A 20,243-nucleotide genomic window follows, 5' to 3' on the forward strand; every position below is an offset into this window, starting at 1 on the left:
ATGCTACATCCTTTATAAAATGCAACATAAATTGCTTAACTTTTTTTTGCCAGCAGAAAATCCAGTCATTTTCACACATTTCCATTCACACCAGATACACAGTCTGATGCTACACTGATGAATTGTCCGGACTTTGGCGCCCCCTAGAGGTGTGACTCGGTGTTTACACTACTTAAAATTTCTCCAAATTGTGCACAAATCTTTAAGCCTGAAGATCATTAAGCATAAACATTCTTTGAATAACAAAGAGTAGTAGGATTACATGAGAAAGAGTATACAAATGTAAATAAGATTTCTCATCTCCGGTGAAGTGAGATAAGAGAACTGGTATTAATAGTCTCTCAGGAAACTTTCATTTATATTTCTTCTAAATTTTCTGGTGGAGGTTGTGGAGGAAACCTCACAGATTCCAGCTCTACTTGAATGATCCCTATACATTCACAGGCCACCGGTGATCGGCACACTTTCTTCAGAATGATGTCTCTTAAACACCTCTAACGACACCCCAAACCCAGCTTAAAGGCAGGGTCTCCAATTTTTGAAAGCCAATGTTGACATAAAATCACCAAAACAAACACGCCCGTAACCCAAATGGGTCCCACCCCTGTATTGATAGCTCCGCCCACACATACATACATAACCCAGGCAACTAATGGAAAGAAATGTGTCTTTATCATAGCTGAAGGGAAGAACAATACGATTGCAGATAAACAAACAAGCAAAAATGACACACAAGCATAATCATGTAAAGGACAAAGGCATATATTAGTTCTGTGTAACAAAGCAAAACCAACGTTACTCACCTATCGAGAAGGAAAAAAGCGCCTCGGCGTCTTAAGTAAAGTTGGCCACATATTCACAGACTGGAGTTTCCCGAGTCAATAACTCCTGAGCTAAACGCTGTTACTACACAAAACGCGGTTGTAGCTGCCTCTCTACATTACTACGATAGAAAAGAGGTGTTATTTGTGTAGTAACAGCGTTTAGCTCAGGAGTTATTGACTCGGGAAACTCCAACCTGTGAATATGTGGCCAACTTCCTGCTCCTTCAGTTCTCTCCAGCGCTGGAAAGCTGATCCTATATTAACACGTCCTACTTCTTGCCTTATCGTAAGTCTTTCTTCGCTTTCTTTCTTTGTTTTTATCCTCCATGTCAATGTTAAAACCACTACACATGCGCACTGAACACTCTCTCCACCGCATATTGACAAGCCCCGCCCCTTTCTGCTCATTGGCTACACGTTTGTTTTGATTTTTGTTTTTATTTTTGTTTATTATTCGGCCTGACTCTGAAGCATTTCTCAAAAATCGGAGACCCTGCCTCCTCTAGTCTTGGTGGAGCAGCAGCACTACTCTAAAGCTCTTCCTGGTTGTCCAGCTCCTCAATGGCTCATGACCTTATTCTATCTGTCACTATACACAGCTCATGCCAGTGAGTAAAAATGGATGGATTCACTGAGGATATAACAGTCTCATACTCTTTTTTTCCCAGCAATTATGAAAGCTTTTCCAGCAGAAAAAGAAACCCTCTGTTTGATATACACATCAAATCATTGAATTCAGGTGTTATAATCACATCCATGGCTACAAGATGTATAAAAATCAAGCACCTATGCATGCAGACTACTGCTACAAACATTTGTGAAAGAATGGGTCGCTCTCAGGAGCTCAGTGAATTCAAGCCTGGTACCATGATATGTGGTCCATTTGTGAAATTTCCTCACTACTAAATATTCCACGGTCAACTGATAGTGTTATTATAACAAAGTGGATGCAATTGGGAAACCTCCAAACTTTGTGTGGCCTTCAGATCAGTGTGTATGAAATGGGTTTCCATGGCCGAGCAGCTGCATCCAAGCCTTAAGCACCAAGCACTGGATCGTAGAGCAGTGGAGACATGTTCTCTTTAGTGCATGTAAAGGCAGAGGTGTCAAAACTTTTGACAATATAGTGTAAATATAATAAATAAGTGGTGATAATAAAATAATAATAATAATTGCTACATTTGGATATTATGTGATGATATTATGACTATTATAGTCATGTTTAGGATCACAGATTCCTCAATGAATCCTTAGTGATTCCTCAATGAATCCTCAGAGAATCCTTCGTAAATCCTCAGTGAATCCTCAGTGATTCCTCAGTGAATCCTCAGTGATTCTTCAGTGAATCCTCAGTGAATCCTTCATGAATCCTCAGTGAATCCTTCATGAATACTCAGTGAATCCTCAGTGAATCCTTCATGAATCCTCAGTGATTCTTCAGTGAATCCTCAGTGATTCTTCAGTGAATCTTCAGTGATTCCTTCAGTGAGTCCTCAGTGAATCCTTCGTAAATCCTCAGTGATTCTTCAGTGAATCCTCATTGAATCCTCATTGATTCTTCAGTGAATCCTCAGTGAATCCTTCATGAATCCTCAGTGATTCCTCAGTGATTCCTCAGTGAATCCTCAGTGAATCCTCAGTGAATCCTCATTGAATCCTCAGTGAATCCTCAGTGATTCTTCAGTGAATCCTCAGTGAAACCTCTGTAATTTATATTTCTGTAACTGCCGTTGAGCAAGATTTAAGACTTCAAGTGTTGATATGTAATGAGAAATTGCTTATTCAGTATCACCTAACATCAGTGATACACCATCAGTCCAACAGAGGGCAGTAAATCAGAAGCCCTTCATGTTCTGCAGAAATAAATTCACTGTAATGGACCAGGGCCTTTTTAGGTAATATGTTTGTAACAGTAGTCTGAGGCCATAAAGGGGAGCTTGGAAGTGGTTGCTTTTTTCAGCTGTGGGAATAAAAGAGGAGGGAAAATCTTACAAACTCTTACAGCCTCTACTGCCGCTTATCATGATCAAGTGAATTTATAGGAAAGTCTGAGCTCAATCTGGAAGTGTATTATTCACATCTATCTTTATATTTTATTACACACACACCAATCAACATATGTGGCATAGTTCCATGGTAACAGCTTAGTGTTATGGATTTTAAATGACTTTTGTGTTTATGATGAATATAGCACAAGTTGCGTTGGCTTGGGTTTATATCCTCCATTGTCTTTGTGATTTTATGGTACTGTAATAACACCTACCCACTGAAATATAGTGTATACCTCCTGACATCTGCGCTATAAGGACTTTACAAGTGGGTTAATTCAAGAATTTGTAAACATTTATAAACTTTTCAACTCTGTGCTTCATTCCATAGCACCCACTGTGAGTAAGATGCTCACTAAGCAACATGACAAATAAAAAGAGCACATGACTCCATGACGCCGTCGTCTTCGTGCTCTTCCTGTTTCTGATTTGTGATATACTTTAAACTAGAGACAGAAGTGTCTGAACATTGTGAAGAACAATGTTACGCTGTGTAACAAGGCTGGAAGTTTAATAAACTGGTGATTTCCTCTCTGAACCACAGTGTGTTTGAGGATCTGGTGCATTTCACCGTGACTCTAACTTACTGGAGCAGATCCACATGCATGGAGTTGGTATAAACACATTAGGAGGTGCGATAAAACATGCAAGAGAGAGAACTGAGTGTCCAGCACCCAGTGTGAAAATCAAAAACTCCTGCCAACTTACCTTCACACTGCTATCTGATTGTACAAAGAGGTATATTTCGGATGACGTAAATGTACGAAAATATAGGAATTAGGTTTTTACACACCTAGTGAAAGTCATAAATGAAGAACTGACCGTGGATTTGAATCCCTATGTTCACACAGTGAAATTGAATACATAGGACAGAATAGACATTTCACATTTAAAGGTGAGGTGTACGATGTTTGAAAGCCAATGTTGATATTTGAAATCACCAACACAAACACGCCCCAACCCAAACGGGTGTCACCCCTGTTTTGATATCTCCGCCCCACACATACATACGTAACCCAGGCAACTATTATGGCGGAACCTGCTGGGGCAGCTGGCCGAGGGTATATTTTTATCAATAAATGAACTCAATGTGTAATACTATGGTAATACGAATGTGTTTTTGTAGTACTGTGTGTTGTACCATGAAAGGTTTAGCTCTGTTTCAGGTGCAAGACACGTTCTTCAACACCTAGAACCCGAGGCAGAGGTAACGGCAAGTATCCGCCATGTCAATCTGTCAATAGCTTTCAGCTAATGTCAGACATGGGCACTCAACACTTTCTCCGCCACATATTGACAAGACACGCCCCTTTCTGCTCATTGGCTACATGTTTGTTTTGTTAGTCGGCCCGACTCAGTTTTCTAAAAACATTTTTCAAACATCGTGCACCCCAACTTCAATTATCAGTGTATGTGCAGAATATAATGTTTAGATTATATATATGATATATGATATATATGAGGATTTATACTGTTAAAAGAAAGGCAAGCTTTGGCCAGGTATGGACATTCGGAAAATATTTTAGACCACTAAGACACCAAAAATAATGCTTTCTATTCCAAAACTTCCACCAATATAATTCAATTTGATGTTTACTTCAGTGCTTTTGGACCCTTAAAATAATGAAAAAATAAGGTTGTGATTTTCACACTGTGATTGTTTTTTTAATCACAGAAGCTACGCTGTATGGATTGCTCTTCCAGAACCACTGCTTTAGATTACACTGCATTACATTCTGGACTCATTTTATGTTCGCTTCATTAATGATATTGCTTGAAAACTTCACAAGGAAATAAGGAAAATTTCTGTACTTTCTGTTCGTTGAAAATTGTTACCACATTACAGCTGACAGTTCAATCCTAGCAGCATGTTTTGGGAGGTGGAGAAAACCTGTATTCCCAGAGGAAACCCACCCAGACAGTGGAGAACAGACGGCTCTGGATTGAACCCCAGACCCTGGCTCTACCCTGAGATAATGGTGCATGCTGAAGCTACCTTAAGGAACATGAATAATGTTTTCTTCCCTGTACTTCTGTACTTCTTCAGTAAACCCAGAAGCAAAGCAGAACTCAGTCATAATGTAATAATGAAATATGATAAATGCATCACTGTGATGGCTGATTGCTTATTTCTGATTGCTAGCATTGTGGGGATATTTGTTTTTATTTTTTTTTGCGATGATTGCATTTAAAAAATATCACCATGCTTTCTGACATCTCAGGTGATATAGATGTTGTCTTTGTCAGACCTTCCACAAGGGTTTTACCATCATGGTATAATTTTTGCCGACATAGATTTATTTGAACCTCTAATCAGATTACTTACCAAAATATATTTTTACCGGCTAAGTAGCATTTCTTTTAACATGTATGTAATTAGAAGATGTTAAAACCTTGCTTATGCTAAAACCTTGATTTCTTGCTTTAAACAGTCTTGTTCTGGTAGCACATCATTTTCTCATTTTACTCATTTCTTGAAAAAAGAAAGAATTAACTTATATTCGATCTATAATGATCTCACAGTAAGCAATGTTTGACTATTTGGAAGATATTTCGACTTGCTAAAAGATCCTTTTTTTACATAATACTTCCACAACCTCATATTTATATACATTTATTTCCTGCCCCTTTGCCATTTTTCATAAAATAGTGACACGACCCCATACATATTGGTCGATATACATAGTTTAAAAGCAGTCTGACTTCAGTGGGGGTTCAGAACATTTCCCCAAACTGTGGCTGTTTCTTCTATTAGATTTGTTTCCTGTTTTGTTTTGTTTTTTGCCTTGGTGTTATGGCTACAGCTATTATTATAACTATATTAATAACACTTTTTAGGTATAGAAGCGGGGCTGAAAGGAACAGCATCTCTGTTTCATTTAAATTTAAAACTAATATTTTAAATAGAAGCCAAAAAAATAAACTGGTTATTTTATTACGGGATAAATAAGTATTATTATGAATGGCCTTTCCAATTATGTGATGTCTGGAAACAATTCAGGTCATTGCGAACTGTCAGCTGATGTACTCAAAGTACACAATTTTATTGTTTTTCAGGGGAAAAAAATTATAATGTTCAAACATGTCGAAACCTCACCCTGCTGGATAAAGATCTAATCTAGTTCAGAGCAGTATTCCCTCTGCTGTGTCATGAAAATCCCCACCCTCTTTGACTGAATCCACTCCAGCTGTTAGCCATTTGACTGAACCGAGCGCAAAAAATGTCTCTTCTCTGGACTGTAATATGTAGCTAAACGATTTTTTTATTCGTTCCATTCGTCTGTCTATCCGCTCTGTGCCATTCTCTGGTTATTAGGTCATCTGGAAACCAAAAAGAATCCCAAAAAAATTATAGTCTAAATCTGTAAAGGAATACTTATTTATTGTTTGACTTTTTTGCTGTAGGTATGAATGGTTATTGTTAAAACAAAAAAAAAAGGGAATTTTTCCTGATGACAGGATTGCACCCTGCTGTGTGTGTTATTGTGCTGAACTACAAATAGTTCTGTCGAGACTGAACTTCCTCTATTGTTTGTTGCACAGCGTTAAGCGAGGAAAGCCTTGGTCAGCAGCTGTTAGGGACAACAGAGGCCACTATGAGCAGGATTTATGTCCTCATCACTAGTCCCATGTACGGAAATGAACAAAAGGTTTGGCATTCAGTGTGACTGACGCAGTCTTCACTTCCTCAATGCTGAGGCAAAACTGAACTTCACGCCAGTGTGGTGACAGAAATATTATCTGGCTAGTGGAGATCTGCAGACTATCCTGTCTGTTTAGCTCATTAGGCCATGGAGTAGGTCATTGAGTAAGCTCCATTCCTGCTCTAATTGTACATGCGGTTGCAGTGTCTGTGGAAACAATGATGACTTCTGTATTGTTTTATACCTTTTTACACTGTTAAGAATAATAAATACACGTATCTTCAACCTTTCAGTAATGTTTATTTCCCTAGTGTTGACTAAGATTTTACTTAGAAAAAAATAATCACAGCTTAAGAAAAAAAAACACACATCACATTAAATATGTGTGTACAATAAATGAGTGAAGAAAGTATCAGCCTACAGTGTTCACTCACTGACTTCTTCCTCTTCCTCATCGAAAGCATCTTCACCGTCGTTGGCCGTGGCTTCTTGGTACTGCTGGTACTCGGACACCAGGTCGTTCATGTTGCTCTCAGCCTCTGTAAACTCCATCTCGTCCATTCCTTCTCCGGTGAACCAATGCAGAAAGGCTTTTCGTTTGAACATGGCAGAGAACTGCTCAGAGATACGCTTGAACAGTTCCTGGATAGCCGTGCTGTTGCCAATGAAAGTGGAAGCCATCTTGAGTCCCCTGGGTGGGATGTCGCACACAGCTACTTTGACGTTGTTGGGGATCCACTCCACAAAGTAGCTACTATTTTTGTTCTGAACGGCAAGCATTTGCTCATCTACTTCCTTCATGGACATGGGGCCTCGGAAGACTGTGGCCACGGTTAGGTAGCGACCGTGACGGGGGTCGCATGCAGCCATCATGTTTTTAGCATCAAACATCTGCTGGGTTAATTCAGGTACGGTCAGGGCGCGATACTGCTGACTCCCCCTAGCGGTCAGTGGGGCAAAGCCAGGCATGAAGAAGTGCAGCCGTGGGAAGGGAACCATGTTTACAGCTAGTTTGCGGAGATCTGCGTTCAGCTGACCAGGGAAACGCAGGGAGGTGGTGACTCCACTCATGGTGGATGAAACCAGGTGATTAAGATCACCGTACGTCGGTGTTGTGAGCTTGAGTGTACGGAAACAAATGTCGTAAAGTGCTTCGTTGTCAATGCAGTACGTCTCGTCCGTGTTCTCTACCAGCTGGTGCACAGACAGCGTGGCGTTATAAGGCTCCACCACTGTATCCGACACTTTGGGTGAGGGCATGACGCTGAAGGTATTCATGATACGATCAGGATATTCTTCACGAATTTTACTGATGAGTAGCGTGCCCATGCCTGAACCAGTGCCACCTCCTAGCGAGTGGGTGAGCTGAAAGCCCTGGAGGCAGTCACAGTGCTCACACTCCTTCCTCACTATGTCCAGCACCGAGTCCACAAGCTCAGCTCCTTCTGTGTAGTGCCCTTTCGCCCAGTTGTTCCCTGCACCTGTCTGTCCTGCAGCGGTGATGAAAACAAAGCATTAGGCCAAAAAAAAAAAAGAAATCCAATCACTACACACCCTCCCCCCTACTAGCAGTTAAAGTTATCCATGTGCCAATTGTTTCCTATTTATCATTCAGACTGCAAAGTATTAGCAATGTACGCTGTCCGAGAAAATTCCATAGGCTTCTGTTTACTGTTAGAGAAAACTGTTAGACAGAGCAGTTATGCAATGAGTATGTGAGTTGTCTCATATCAAAGAAAGTCTTTACGATGACTAACTATTATAGAATCTGTTCTTGAAAAGATTCTTGTAAAAACTAATGACCCTTACTTCAGACTCTTACATCATAGCCACATGTACAACGTAGAGTATTGGTAATGGAGCTTGTTAATTATAGTCGTTAGGAAGCTACATCATGTGAGATTTTCAAGTGCACGAAAAATAAATTCCTCAATGGAAAAGCTGATTCGGGAAAAAGGAAAACGAGTACACAAACGTAGTTTATGACCACCAGTAGGCATCGCACAGGCTGAAACCCTCCCGCAATTGACAGTCAGGATTGTTGGCTAAAATCTAATATCTGCTTGACAATGACAGTAAAACTGTTAAGGTTTAGCAATGCATTGTATCACGATTACTCATCAATGATGTGGGGCAAACTATTACTTACAAACTACTGCAAGGAATCTAAACACATTCTTCTAACCAAAAGGAACACTAAAATGACGATAAATAAATAATTACCCATATGACTGTGCAAATCACCTTGTGATAATGTAACACAAAAGTGTCAGTAAAACATGCTGAAATATATCAGCCTAAACGATCAGATCTGGGAATCGTGTCACTCTGTGTGGACATGACCAGACATGAGTGTGACTGAAAAGTCTAGATCAGGGGTGTCAAACTCAAATTCATAGTGGGCCAAAATATAAAACTGAGATAAAGTCACAGAATAACTGAATATTTATTGAAAAATTAACTGCAACTGATATGTAATGTTCAACCTTTTTCATATGGAAACAAACTTTAGTTTTGCTTAAACACAGGATTTGGAACAACCAGAGCTTGATATTACAAACACATAAGAAATTAAAGTTGAAATAAAAGACACATCAGTGGTGTTCATTTCGCAAACTTTGACCATACACTTTTTGACAAACTCTCCCTCTGGGCAGATTTTGCTGTCTCTGCTGCCACAATAAAACTCGCCTTTACAGCAGCTTCACTTTTTGATTTTGCTTTCATGAACATAGTCTGCCAGGAAACCAGACTTTGTTTCATCTCCTCCGCCTTCTGGAGCTTCTGCTTTACGTCCAGGTCCTTATAATTCTCATAATGTTTCGTTTCATAGTATCTTCTTATGTAAGCACACAAGACAAACAGGTCTTTCCTTTATATTCGTGAACAGATAATCTGCCTCCCACCTGCCTTGAAAGCTCCTATTGTCCATCTTTCGTTTGCCCATTTTTGTGGAGGGTGGAATTAACTTGCTCGATGTGACTATAACGTGGTTGTTAACGACTGTCAACAGAGAATGAGGGGCGCTTGCTGTTCGTGACTACGCGTCAATACAGTGGCAAGGCATTCTGGGATTTGTAGTCTTAGCGGAGCATGCGGCTAGCCAGCTGTAATGCACATTTGATATGATCTTGCGGGCCAAATATAATTACACCAAATTTGGCCCACGGGCCAGAGTTTGACACCCCTCGTCTAGATTGAAGCTACAGTCTGAGCTCGAGTGAAATCAGCCTCACCTTTGCTTCTTCATACAATTCTCTGTATAAGTTCTAACAGCCAATTGTAATAGTGATGTCCTGGGTCCAAAATAATCCACCTTAAGACAATTGTTTAATGCAAATATCCCTGATAGCCCATTTAAACCCTTGCTAGATAATATAATACAATAAAATGAACAGCTAAACATCAGAATAAATTTGCATTCAACCCGTAAGATGTACATGTTAATTAAATACATACTATCGTCTTCCCAAATGTGAAGTGAAAGAAAGAGTAAAATAACCACTGCAACTTGTCATAGTGTGGTGCAAATGTGTAAAGATTTCAGCATGCAGTTTTTATATATACAGTTTATATAAAGATAAGAACATACTCAAGTGCCTTAGGATCTAGATGGATGCTGAATGTGAGCACAGATTTTTATTGTATATAATAAAGAGCTGTTGTGTGCTGATTGAATTGGTCAGGTTAGTGTGATATGTTGTGATCAATACGATCATTTCTAGATGCCACATACTTCAAAATTTTTATTCAATTGAAAGATGGTATTGATCAAAATAACTTGATAAGAATATGTGGGTAAGAATACTATTACAATACACTATTGGAATGGAAAGAATGATTGATTTGTTTTTGCTGTACAACTGATTGTAGAAACACTGGGAGCTGTGAAGGAAAACCCCAAAACAGCAGTCAGTGGCATCACCAACAACCTCCACAGAGGTGAAGAATCTAAAGGCCAGATTGGAATTCACAAAGAAATACAAAGATGATCCACAAAAGTGGTGGAACTGAGATTAATCTCTACCAAAAATGCCAACATGGATGATGTAAAGGCCAAAATGTGGAGGAAGAAAGGATCTGCTTATGAGCTGAAACATCAGACTCATTTATAAAACATGGTGGTGGTTGTGTGATATGGCTTGGGCTTGTATGACCGCTCCAGGAACAGGCTCACTAATTTTTATTGATGATGCATCTCATGATTGCATCAGCAGAATTAATTCAGAAGTTTACAGGAACAGGGGAAACATTTTGGAAGCTTTTAGACCGGCCAAAACAATCACCTTTACTGCAACAATGGTTGTGCAACCACAGATGTAGTGTTAATTTGTTTAGATTACTTCAGGACTTTCCTGTTCCTGTACTTTTCTAAAAATTGGGTGGTTCTAATACAAAAGTTTCTGTCTTAAGATGGTTAAGACATCAAGATATATAATGGAAATCTTTTGATCTCAAACCCACGTCTTGTGAAATTGGCTCGAACCTCCTGTGTCAAAACCTTTAGCAGCATACTTTCACATCTTAGAATCCTAGAGCACAGTTTTGGGGAAAATCCCTTACCAAAGATGAAGTTATCCGGTCTAAAGAGCTGTCCGAATGTCCCTGATCGGACACTGTCCATAGTCCCCGGCTCCAGATCCACCAGTATGGCTCGTGGCACAAACTTATGAGCTACAAACACAACACACACAGCCACACGGGCAAACTGTATAATTTTGTTTACTGGGTTATTTTCCATTTACACCTTTTATTTACTCATTGTAAGAAATGTAGATATACATTCATGCCACTTTGCTAATGTCAGTATGATGGTTCAGTGCTGAAACAGAAACCTGCCTTCAAACATAATGCAAACATTTTGACTTTAGGGTTCAGGAGCTGAATGCATTCTTTTAGAGTGACGACATGATCAAAGGATGGAGGCCAGTCACAGTGTGGGTTAGAGATATTGGTCTGGTATGTGTGTGGGGATGGGGAAAGTTCAACAAGGACGCTGATTCATACATTCACACACACACACACACACACACACACACACACACACACACACACACACACACACACACACAGGGTATCATATACTCACAGCTCGCCTCATTGTAGTACACGTTAACTCTCTCCAGCTGAAGGGCCGAGTCTCCCACATAGTTGCCTGCTGGATCAATGCCATGTTCATCACTTATGACTTCCCAGAACTGAGTGTGACAAAAAGTGAAACACAACTTTATGTGAGGCTGCTACTCTTAAAACTCTTGAAGAAATGTTTAGATTTGGAAACACATTTAAAACTTATCCTAAGCAGCATATTAATGTAATAAGCCTTATTGTGAAATAGAAGAGCACCAAAGTTTAAGCACGTACGGTACTATGATACTAAGCAACCACACATTAATTACACTATCATAGATCAAAAATGCGTTTCTCATGGGATACATATTGGTTCTTAGCACCATAAAGATGTTCCATGACTGTGGGTTCTACATGCAATCTCTAAAGGCTTCTGAGGAACAATCAGAAGAACCCTTGATGTTTCCACATTTACTTTTTTCTGTTCCATAAGCATCATTAATGTCTCCACTGATGATCGAGTGTATCACAACCAAGTGAATGCTTGAGACAATAAGGATAAGCTGGAGACATGCTCTCATATTTGATTTTCGATTTTTTATTTTATTTTTTTTATTTTAAAGATAACACTTTTATAGTAAAGTAACACAGGCTACATTGAGATCATAAGAAAAAAGTGCTTCACCTCTCAAAAGGGATTTTGTTCCTTTGTATCTGGGTGTTTCAATGTGCCACTTTTTCTACCCCATCGTTAAATGAAGCTCAAGTTACCCCTGCCTTTGTCAGGTTGTGCCATCATTCAAAATTTAAAATAGTGGTATATCAGTTTAAAATAAATGAAACGTTTATGTTAAGTTTTATTTCGGGTGTCTGTATAACGGTTCACAATAAAAATATCACCTGAAATTGTACCCGTGTATTTGGGGGAGACAGTTGTAACACAGTTGTCACATACTGTACAGTGGTATGAGGTATGGGGCAACACCCGAGACATAAAAAAAATGGCTGATAAAACTACAATTTTATTTACACACATTTTATAACAGGAGAAATCTTTAGCCGTGGTTTATATCTAACAAAAACAGTAGTATGATGATAATAAGAAGAAGAAAACGAAGAATATATATTACTATATATAAGAAGCCTATAGTTTTTTTTTATTGAATAATAATAATAATAATAATAATAATAATAATAATAATAATAATAATAAGAAGAAGAAGAAGAAGAAGAAGAAGAAGAAGAAGAAGATGAGGAGAGGATGATGAAGAATATATTTTTATATATAAGAAGCCTATATTTTTTTATTGAAGAAGAAGAAGAAGAAGAAAAAGATGAATAATATATTTCTATATGTAAGAAGCCTATATAATTGTTTTTATAAATATAATTATAATATAAAAATTAAAAGTGTAAAGAGAAGAAAGTGGAGTTTACCTTGGTGCCGATCTGATTGCCACATTGTCCAGCTTGTATATGAACTATTTCTCTCATTGCTGCTGTTAGTGTTGAAGCTTTAACACACTTCTGTCTGAGTTTATATACTGAACTCTACACTGCTCAATGCTGATATAACCACACCACCTCTCTCTCTCTCTTTCTCTCTCTCTCTCTCTCTCTCTCTCTCTCTCGCTCTCTAACGCTCTGCCTGAAGCACGTACTGTCCTACACGAAGTGAACTACTTAGTGTGTAAAAGTCATTATTTATAAACCCACATATAGTGCACTTTAATGAGGTGTAATTGCTGTTTGAAACACAGCCACTCTGAGTCTCCGGGTTAAAAAGCCCCGCCCACAACAGCTGACAGAGGTTTGATTGACACATGAAAAATCCAATCTAATAATAATAATAATAACAACAATAATAATAATTATACTAATGATAATAATAATAATAACAATAATAATAATAATAATAATAATAATAATAATAATAATAATAATAATAATAATAATAATAATAATAATAATAGGTTCTCTTTTTTCTTTTATACAAAAAGACAATGTTGGGTCATGTCTGCTTGTTGTATAATTAAGTAATTTTTAGTAAATTTACAGCACTTAGCAGCAGAACAGGTTATGAAAGATGAGGACAGAATTTGCACAGCCCTTAGGACAAATTATATTTATTTTAACAAATTTTATTATGTTGGTTTTCACATGGGGGCATGGTGGCTTAGTGGATGGCAGGTTTGTCTCGCACCTCCGGTGTTAGAGGCTCAATTCCTGCCCCCATCCTGTGTGTGTGGAGTTTGAATGTTCTACCATATTTTTTTTTTTTTGGGAGTGTTCTCTATGTAATCCTAATCCAGGGTGTCCCCCATCTTGTGCTTCAAGTTCACTTGGGTTAGGCACTAGGCTCCTGGTGACCCTGTGCAGGATAAGAGGTACATAAAATACTATTTATTTATTTATTTATTGTCATTTCATGTTTCACCTAAAAACTATTTCCAATTCTTGCTCCATTTTGTGTGTGTTTATGTGTGAGCGATACACAAAGTTAACAGATACACAGCGCACACTGATTACATGATAGCCTTCTTTCATGATTAGTCTGTACCACTGCCAAAAGGGGACTCATACTTATAGCTCTAGATCAGACTGATCAGCAGGCAACCATGCAGTAATGTTATAATCTTTAAGAAGTACTCTTCAGTAGCGTTCCATTGATATCAGCCCGGTGCCTCTGGGATCTACAGTGTCAGAGATTTAGGCAACGGATTTTGGGCAGTCTAGCCAACCATGAAGTTTTGTCTCTTGTTTTCAGCCAAGTTAAAAGACTTTAATCAGACATTATTTAATCAGTTACTTTTTTTGGAGATGATCAAGAAACAGCACTCCTTAGTACTACTACTAGTGCTAGTTTGCTTTATAGTCACACAGAGCCTGACTGTAACCCAGTACATAATGCGTATGAACAGAATAGAATATCAGTCTATTCTACACATGCTGGTACAGGTTATTGTTTTCTGTGTTGGACGCCATACTGGTAACACCATGGCAGTATAGACTGTATTACTACTGCTATATAACCGCAGAATTGATTCTTCTTTCCTTTTTTTCACATCACTTCTTTCATTCTGTTATTTTATTTTATTTCTTCCTTTATTTTTTACTTTACAACATACAGAAAAAGATACTGTGACCGATGGTCACATATTCCACCAACCCCAACCCCAAGCCCAACCCCACACACAAAAGCTGTAATCAGACAAAATGTCCCTCTAATCAAAAGGTTGATTGTGAGCTGATTAATCAGCTTAAAACTCATGCATAATGAGCAGATTAGGGAACTGGTCTTAAGAAAAAATAAAATCTCCTCAGGGCACAGTGAACTAATCAGGATACTTGTGGGTACACACAAACACACACACACACACACACACACACACACACACACACACACACACACACACACACACACACACACACACTAAAGCAAGATAACATTTATTGCAATATTCATTAAAATGTTTAGTTCAGGGCAGACATTTGGAGTAATCCTTAAAACATACCCATTAGTGATATGCATTGCATGCTGTTTATGACCTATTATGACATGTATATGAATTATCTTCATTACCCAAATTTGTAACATCAACACGTCTCAGCATGCACTCTTTAGAGCAGTGCTGTAAAATATTCTGTCGTCTTCTCTGACACTTTGCCGTAAAGGCTTCAGCTGCTCACGTCTATCTAGAGAAAGCAGGGTTTATTAGCTCAGCTGAAAGAACAAGCAGAAGCACATCGCCTACACTGAGATGGAACATATGGTCAAGAGAAATTCCACTGGGCATTCTTATCAGTCTGATTTCTTACAACACATAGCAGTACTAGTGTATTTCAAGCAAGCTTTCAAAACACAAACTTCCATAAAAACATACAAGCATCAGCTATCTATGAGAAGCTAGGAGCATTAACAGTAAAGCAGCACAGAACGTCTTCTAGATTCACTGTGTACATGTCAAGGCATATTTTATTTCTCTTGGGATCCCTGAAGCACAACACAGCAATACCTGTTGAGTAAGACTTGAATTAATAACAACTATTCATATTTTAACTGAACAAACTGCAAAGATGTAGGGGGGGGGGAAGAAATACAAGAACAGGAGGGCAATTCTTTGCGTAATGGGCCCCCTGGTGGCAGAGTAGCAGCAGTTTGGAAATCTTCATGATTAATGGTTGAAAAAAAGAAAAAACTTTAGAGGTAAGAGATAAAGCAGTGTTCTGTACTTTTCTTGGTATAGACAAAAAAATACTCTCATTTTACCTTCACCACACCAGAGCAATATGGCTAGAAACAGCAACAACTCTTTATTTTTGTCACATATACATTACATTATTTTTCTTTGCATATCTCAACTTTGAAGGTGGGAGTCAAAGCGCAGAGTCAGCCATGATACAGCATCCCTGGAGTAGAGAGGGTTAAGGCCCTTACTCAAGAGCCCAAAAGTGCTGGGGCTTGAACCCTGATCCTCAGATCAACAACCCAGAATCTTTACCGCCTGAGGCGCCATGTGACTTATGATGTCACCTGGGTGCACCATAAATAATCCAGGTGTTTCACAGTACCAGAAGTGAATATTTGTGCATTCACAAATCATATTTTCATTCTTTATCATTATATTTCTGGCCTATGTTTTTTTTAACATTTATTACATATAATCTCAATTTAGTACATTTAAAGGATGTACAGTAACACAGCAAATTGCGGTAAGGTTTGTGGGGTGTGTGAATATTTATACAAATATATATGAGATATATATCTATCTATATATATCTATATATATCTATATCTATATCTATATCTATATATATCTATATATATATATATATATATATATATATATATATATATATATATAGATAGAGAGAGAGAGAGAGAGAGAGAGAGAGAGATAGATAGATAGATAGATAGATAGATAGATAGATAGATAGATAGATAGATAGATAGATAGATAGATAGATAGATAGATAGATAGAAATAATAACATTTCTAGAAACTTTTAATATTAAACCAGAGATAACACCATTAATGCTGGACAAACACGCATGCATAAGGCACTCTTACTGGATGCATAAACAAGAAGACACTCGAGTTCTTTATGAGTAGGAGCTCATATCCAGTCCTTAGTAATATTAAGGCCTAACTGTACCAATGCTAAAGGACTAGGAGACAAAACATTAGAAGATGGTATAAAATAAATAAATGAAAATATGTAAAAAATAAATAAATAAATAAGAAAATCCAAATGTGCATAAAACGTGGCTTAGGCTTAGGTTTCTGCTGCAAATATTTCAATGTGCCAAAACATACAGTATATCACATTTTTATGGAAACTAAGACAGCAACTAATATATTTATGTTAGACATTTAAGTTTGGGAATGCAGCCTGGAACAGCTGTGATCCTGTTAGGAAGCCACATGCATATGTCATATGAAGACATGACTGAGTCTTCACAACGGTGGTCTGACTCCACAAAACTGCCATCTGGTGTGTGGTGGATGATCCTATTGTTGTTCTAAGACTAGCTTCCCTATAGTAGTGGCACTGGCAGATGTTTTCAAAGGCACCGTAATGTGTAGATTTAGCTTCCCTAGAGACATTCCTGATTCATACCAGATAGGGTCCTGATCTATGAAGATTACTTTGGTGACATAAGAATGGCTGTAAAATGATGTACAAGTAAAAATCATTGGAACATCCTGACGACACCCGACTACAGAAGCTTAGCAGTCTTCTTTTTCTTCTGAAATATGATAGAACCACTTTATTTCACAATAAAAAAAATTTCACAATTGTGTCTTCACATGAACAAACACGACTCACTGTGTTATTCACTGTGTTTATAGCTTTCTCCTGCTTTATCTTCTCTGGATATTTTTTTCCTGACCTTCGGTTTTGTTTGCCTTATTTATGTAATAAACTCAACTGTGCATTTGAGGTGTCTCAATATCCTCGAAGAGGCCTTGTGACTCTCTGGAGCATAGGGCACTTCTTCATGTAAATAAGAATTGATTGAAAGCTTGCTGGGGGGCACGGTGGCTTAGTGGTTAGCACGTTTGCCTCACACCTCCAGGCTTGTTGGTCAAAATCTTTCCTGTTAGGAAGCTGGGATCAGAGCACGGGTTCAGCCATGATACAACACCGCTGAAGTATGGACTAACATTACAGTTTGCCTTCACCAGAGTCTTAACTCTGTTACAGCATGACAGTACCCTTGTGCACAAAGCGAGCTCCATGAAGACATGCTTTGAGAAGGTTGGATTGGAAGATCTGGAGTTTTCTGTCAGAGCCCTGAATCTGACTCAACCCCACTGTACACCTTTGACGTAAAATGGAACACCTCCTCAAAATCCCAACATCAGTGTCTGATCTCACTAATGCTCTTATAGCTTATTTTTTTCTCAGAAGAGTGGAGCTTATAGCAACAGCAAAGGGGAAAAAATCTGGAATAAAATATTCAACAAGGACAGATGAGTGTGGTGGACAGGTGTGGACATACCTTTGGCCATATAGTGTATTTGAAATTCAGTGACTCTCATTTCAATCCACCGTGGGCATAAAATGGAAATAAATAACAAAACAATAATAATCAAATCCATCCTTGAGATGTATTAATATATTCATTTTGAATATTACTGTGACTAAGTCAATTTAAAATGCAGCGTGATCAGTCAGCATTGAATTTATTAGTTTAGAATTGTATTAAAAGTTGTAGAATTCATTTTTAAGCTTCGCATACAACCCTTGATATACAATTTTTTATTTTTTTTTACTTTAAAATTCTGATTTCTTGTAAATTCATATATAAATCATAGTGGCTTAATTATTATTCTGTCTTTAATGTTAACGTTAATCATTAACAATTTTTGTACTTTCATTGTATAAACCATTATTAGGCTTGAACAAACACAGACTGATGCTTTTTTCATTCAGACAAATATACAAAAAAATCAGGCAATGAGGGAACAATATTGAGTCACTGAGTCAGGCATTGAGTGAACAATATTGAATCATTAAGTCAGGCATTGTGTGAACAAAAAAACATGTAACAATAATGTAATTTAGAAAATACAACATAAGCTCAACATAACACAAATGCACAATAATGATATTAAATAAATAAATCGTAAATTAAAATAATAAATAATTATCTAAATAAGTAAAGTGTACACGGTTATCACAAGGGGTACAGTAGGCTACAAATGACGTATCTCAGTAAAGAAATTGGTGACTGCAATAGCTTTCATTTTTGAAAGAGTACAGAGAGGTGAAGCAAAGATTTTAAGTTCATTTTTAAAATGAGGAAAGGAATGAGGAAAGGGGTAGTGACGTCTGATCCGCTGTGACGTTGATAGAGGAGTCTTCAATGAGTAACACAGAGATGGAAAGAATAGTGTTTACTGATTATATGTCAAACAATAGTGTGAAAGAATCCCTTTGACCATCATCACTATGCTTTAAGGTATGGCATAATCATATAGAATTCTTTAAGGTGACACACAAATCCATGTTTTAAACTGAAATCATTATAATTGAGAATATTATTATCCATCATATCCAGTAAAACACAATATTGTACTTGGCTAGTTTTCATAAAATAAAGACTTATTATGTTGTACAATAAAAATGTTATTCCAGATGCTATTGAAGTTATGAGAAAAAGCTCCTTTCCAATACAAAAGTGATGATATAAGCTATTGGGATTTTAAGACACTCTTCGTAACATTTTTATTAATATAGTGTTTCTTATGTTTAGAGATTAAAGTGAGTTATTATATTGCTTTATTAATTGATGGCTAGTGATGAAGCTGGTTATACAGCTCTAGAGAGCAGTTCCATTTTAGTTAATAAGATTCTTCCAAATATTGAAATATCTCTGAGTCCAGTTATGAAGAATAGTTTTTGCTTTTAAAAATGTATTTATAAAGTTCTCTTGGACATTATAATTATTGTCTTTAGTGATAGTTATTCCTAAAAATTTTACAGAAGTCTTCAGAATCAAAATATTACATAAAGAATCTATGGCACTTTATTGTGTCGCAATTGATGCGCATTTAATTCGATCAGACTGACGCTTCTTCATTTACCTTTTTTTTTATTGTTTCAATAACAAAGGGTAACAGATAACAAAATGCAATGCCATATTATTCAATTCATAAAACAGTAACATGACATAAAAAGAAAATACAAAGAAGGGGAATTTGTTAACAAATAAAAATTTGTTTTTATTTCCAGCTTAAAATGTCAAATGCTTGGTTTATTTTCAGACCACTTTACATTTATGAATATATAAAAAACACTCCAAATAAAAGAAAAATATTTAAAATAAAAATATGACAGTGCCCTGCGATGTGTTGGCATTCCGTCCAGGGTGTATCCTGCCTTGATGCCCGATGATGCCAAGCTCCCCGTTACCAGAGAAGTTCGGATAAGCGGTAGAAAATGAATGAATGAATGAATGAATGAATGAATATGACAGTTCACCATTTTACTTTCATCATTAATAATAATAATAATAATAATAATAATAATAATAATAATAATAATAATAATAATAATAGTAAAAATAATAATAAAAATAATAATAATAATAATAAATTCAAATATATAAAAGAAATATTTAAAAAAAATAAATAAATATTTTTTTCT

The 20,243-nt window shown here is 37.2% G+C and overlaps 1 protein-coding gene across 1 annotated transcript; it reads right to left on the reverse strand.

Moving 5' to 3' along the window:
* Positions 1-6,796: 6,796 nt before the first annotated feature.
* On the reverse strand, positions 6,797-13,183 carry tubb6 (tubulin, beta 6 class V). The gene is made up of 4 exons (XM_027149364.2): positions 13,024-13,183; positions 11,606-11,714; positions 11,080-11,190; positions 6,797-8,006 (listed from the first exon to the last, which is right to left on the reverse strand). The coding sequence occupies exons 1-4, from the start codon at positions 13,078-13,080 to the stop codon at positions 6,943-6,945; spliced, it is 1,341 nt and encodes a 446-aa protein (XP_027005165.1). The 5' UTR covers positions 13,081-13,183; the 3' UTR covers positions 6,797-6,942.
* Between the last annotated feature and the right edge of the window lie 7,060 nt (positions 13,184-20,243).

This window comes from Tachysurus fulvidraco, chromosome 3 (assembly GCF_022655615.1).
Source record: "Tachysurus fulvidraco isolate hzauxx_2018 chromosome 3, HZAU_PFXX_2.0, whole genome shotgun sequence".
Taxonomy (NCBI): Eukaryota; Metazoa; Chordata; class Actinopteri; order Siluriformes; family Bagridae; genus Tachysurus; species Tachysurus fulvidraco.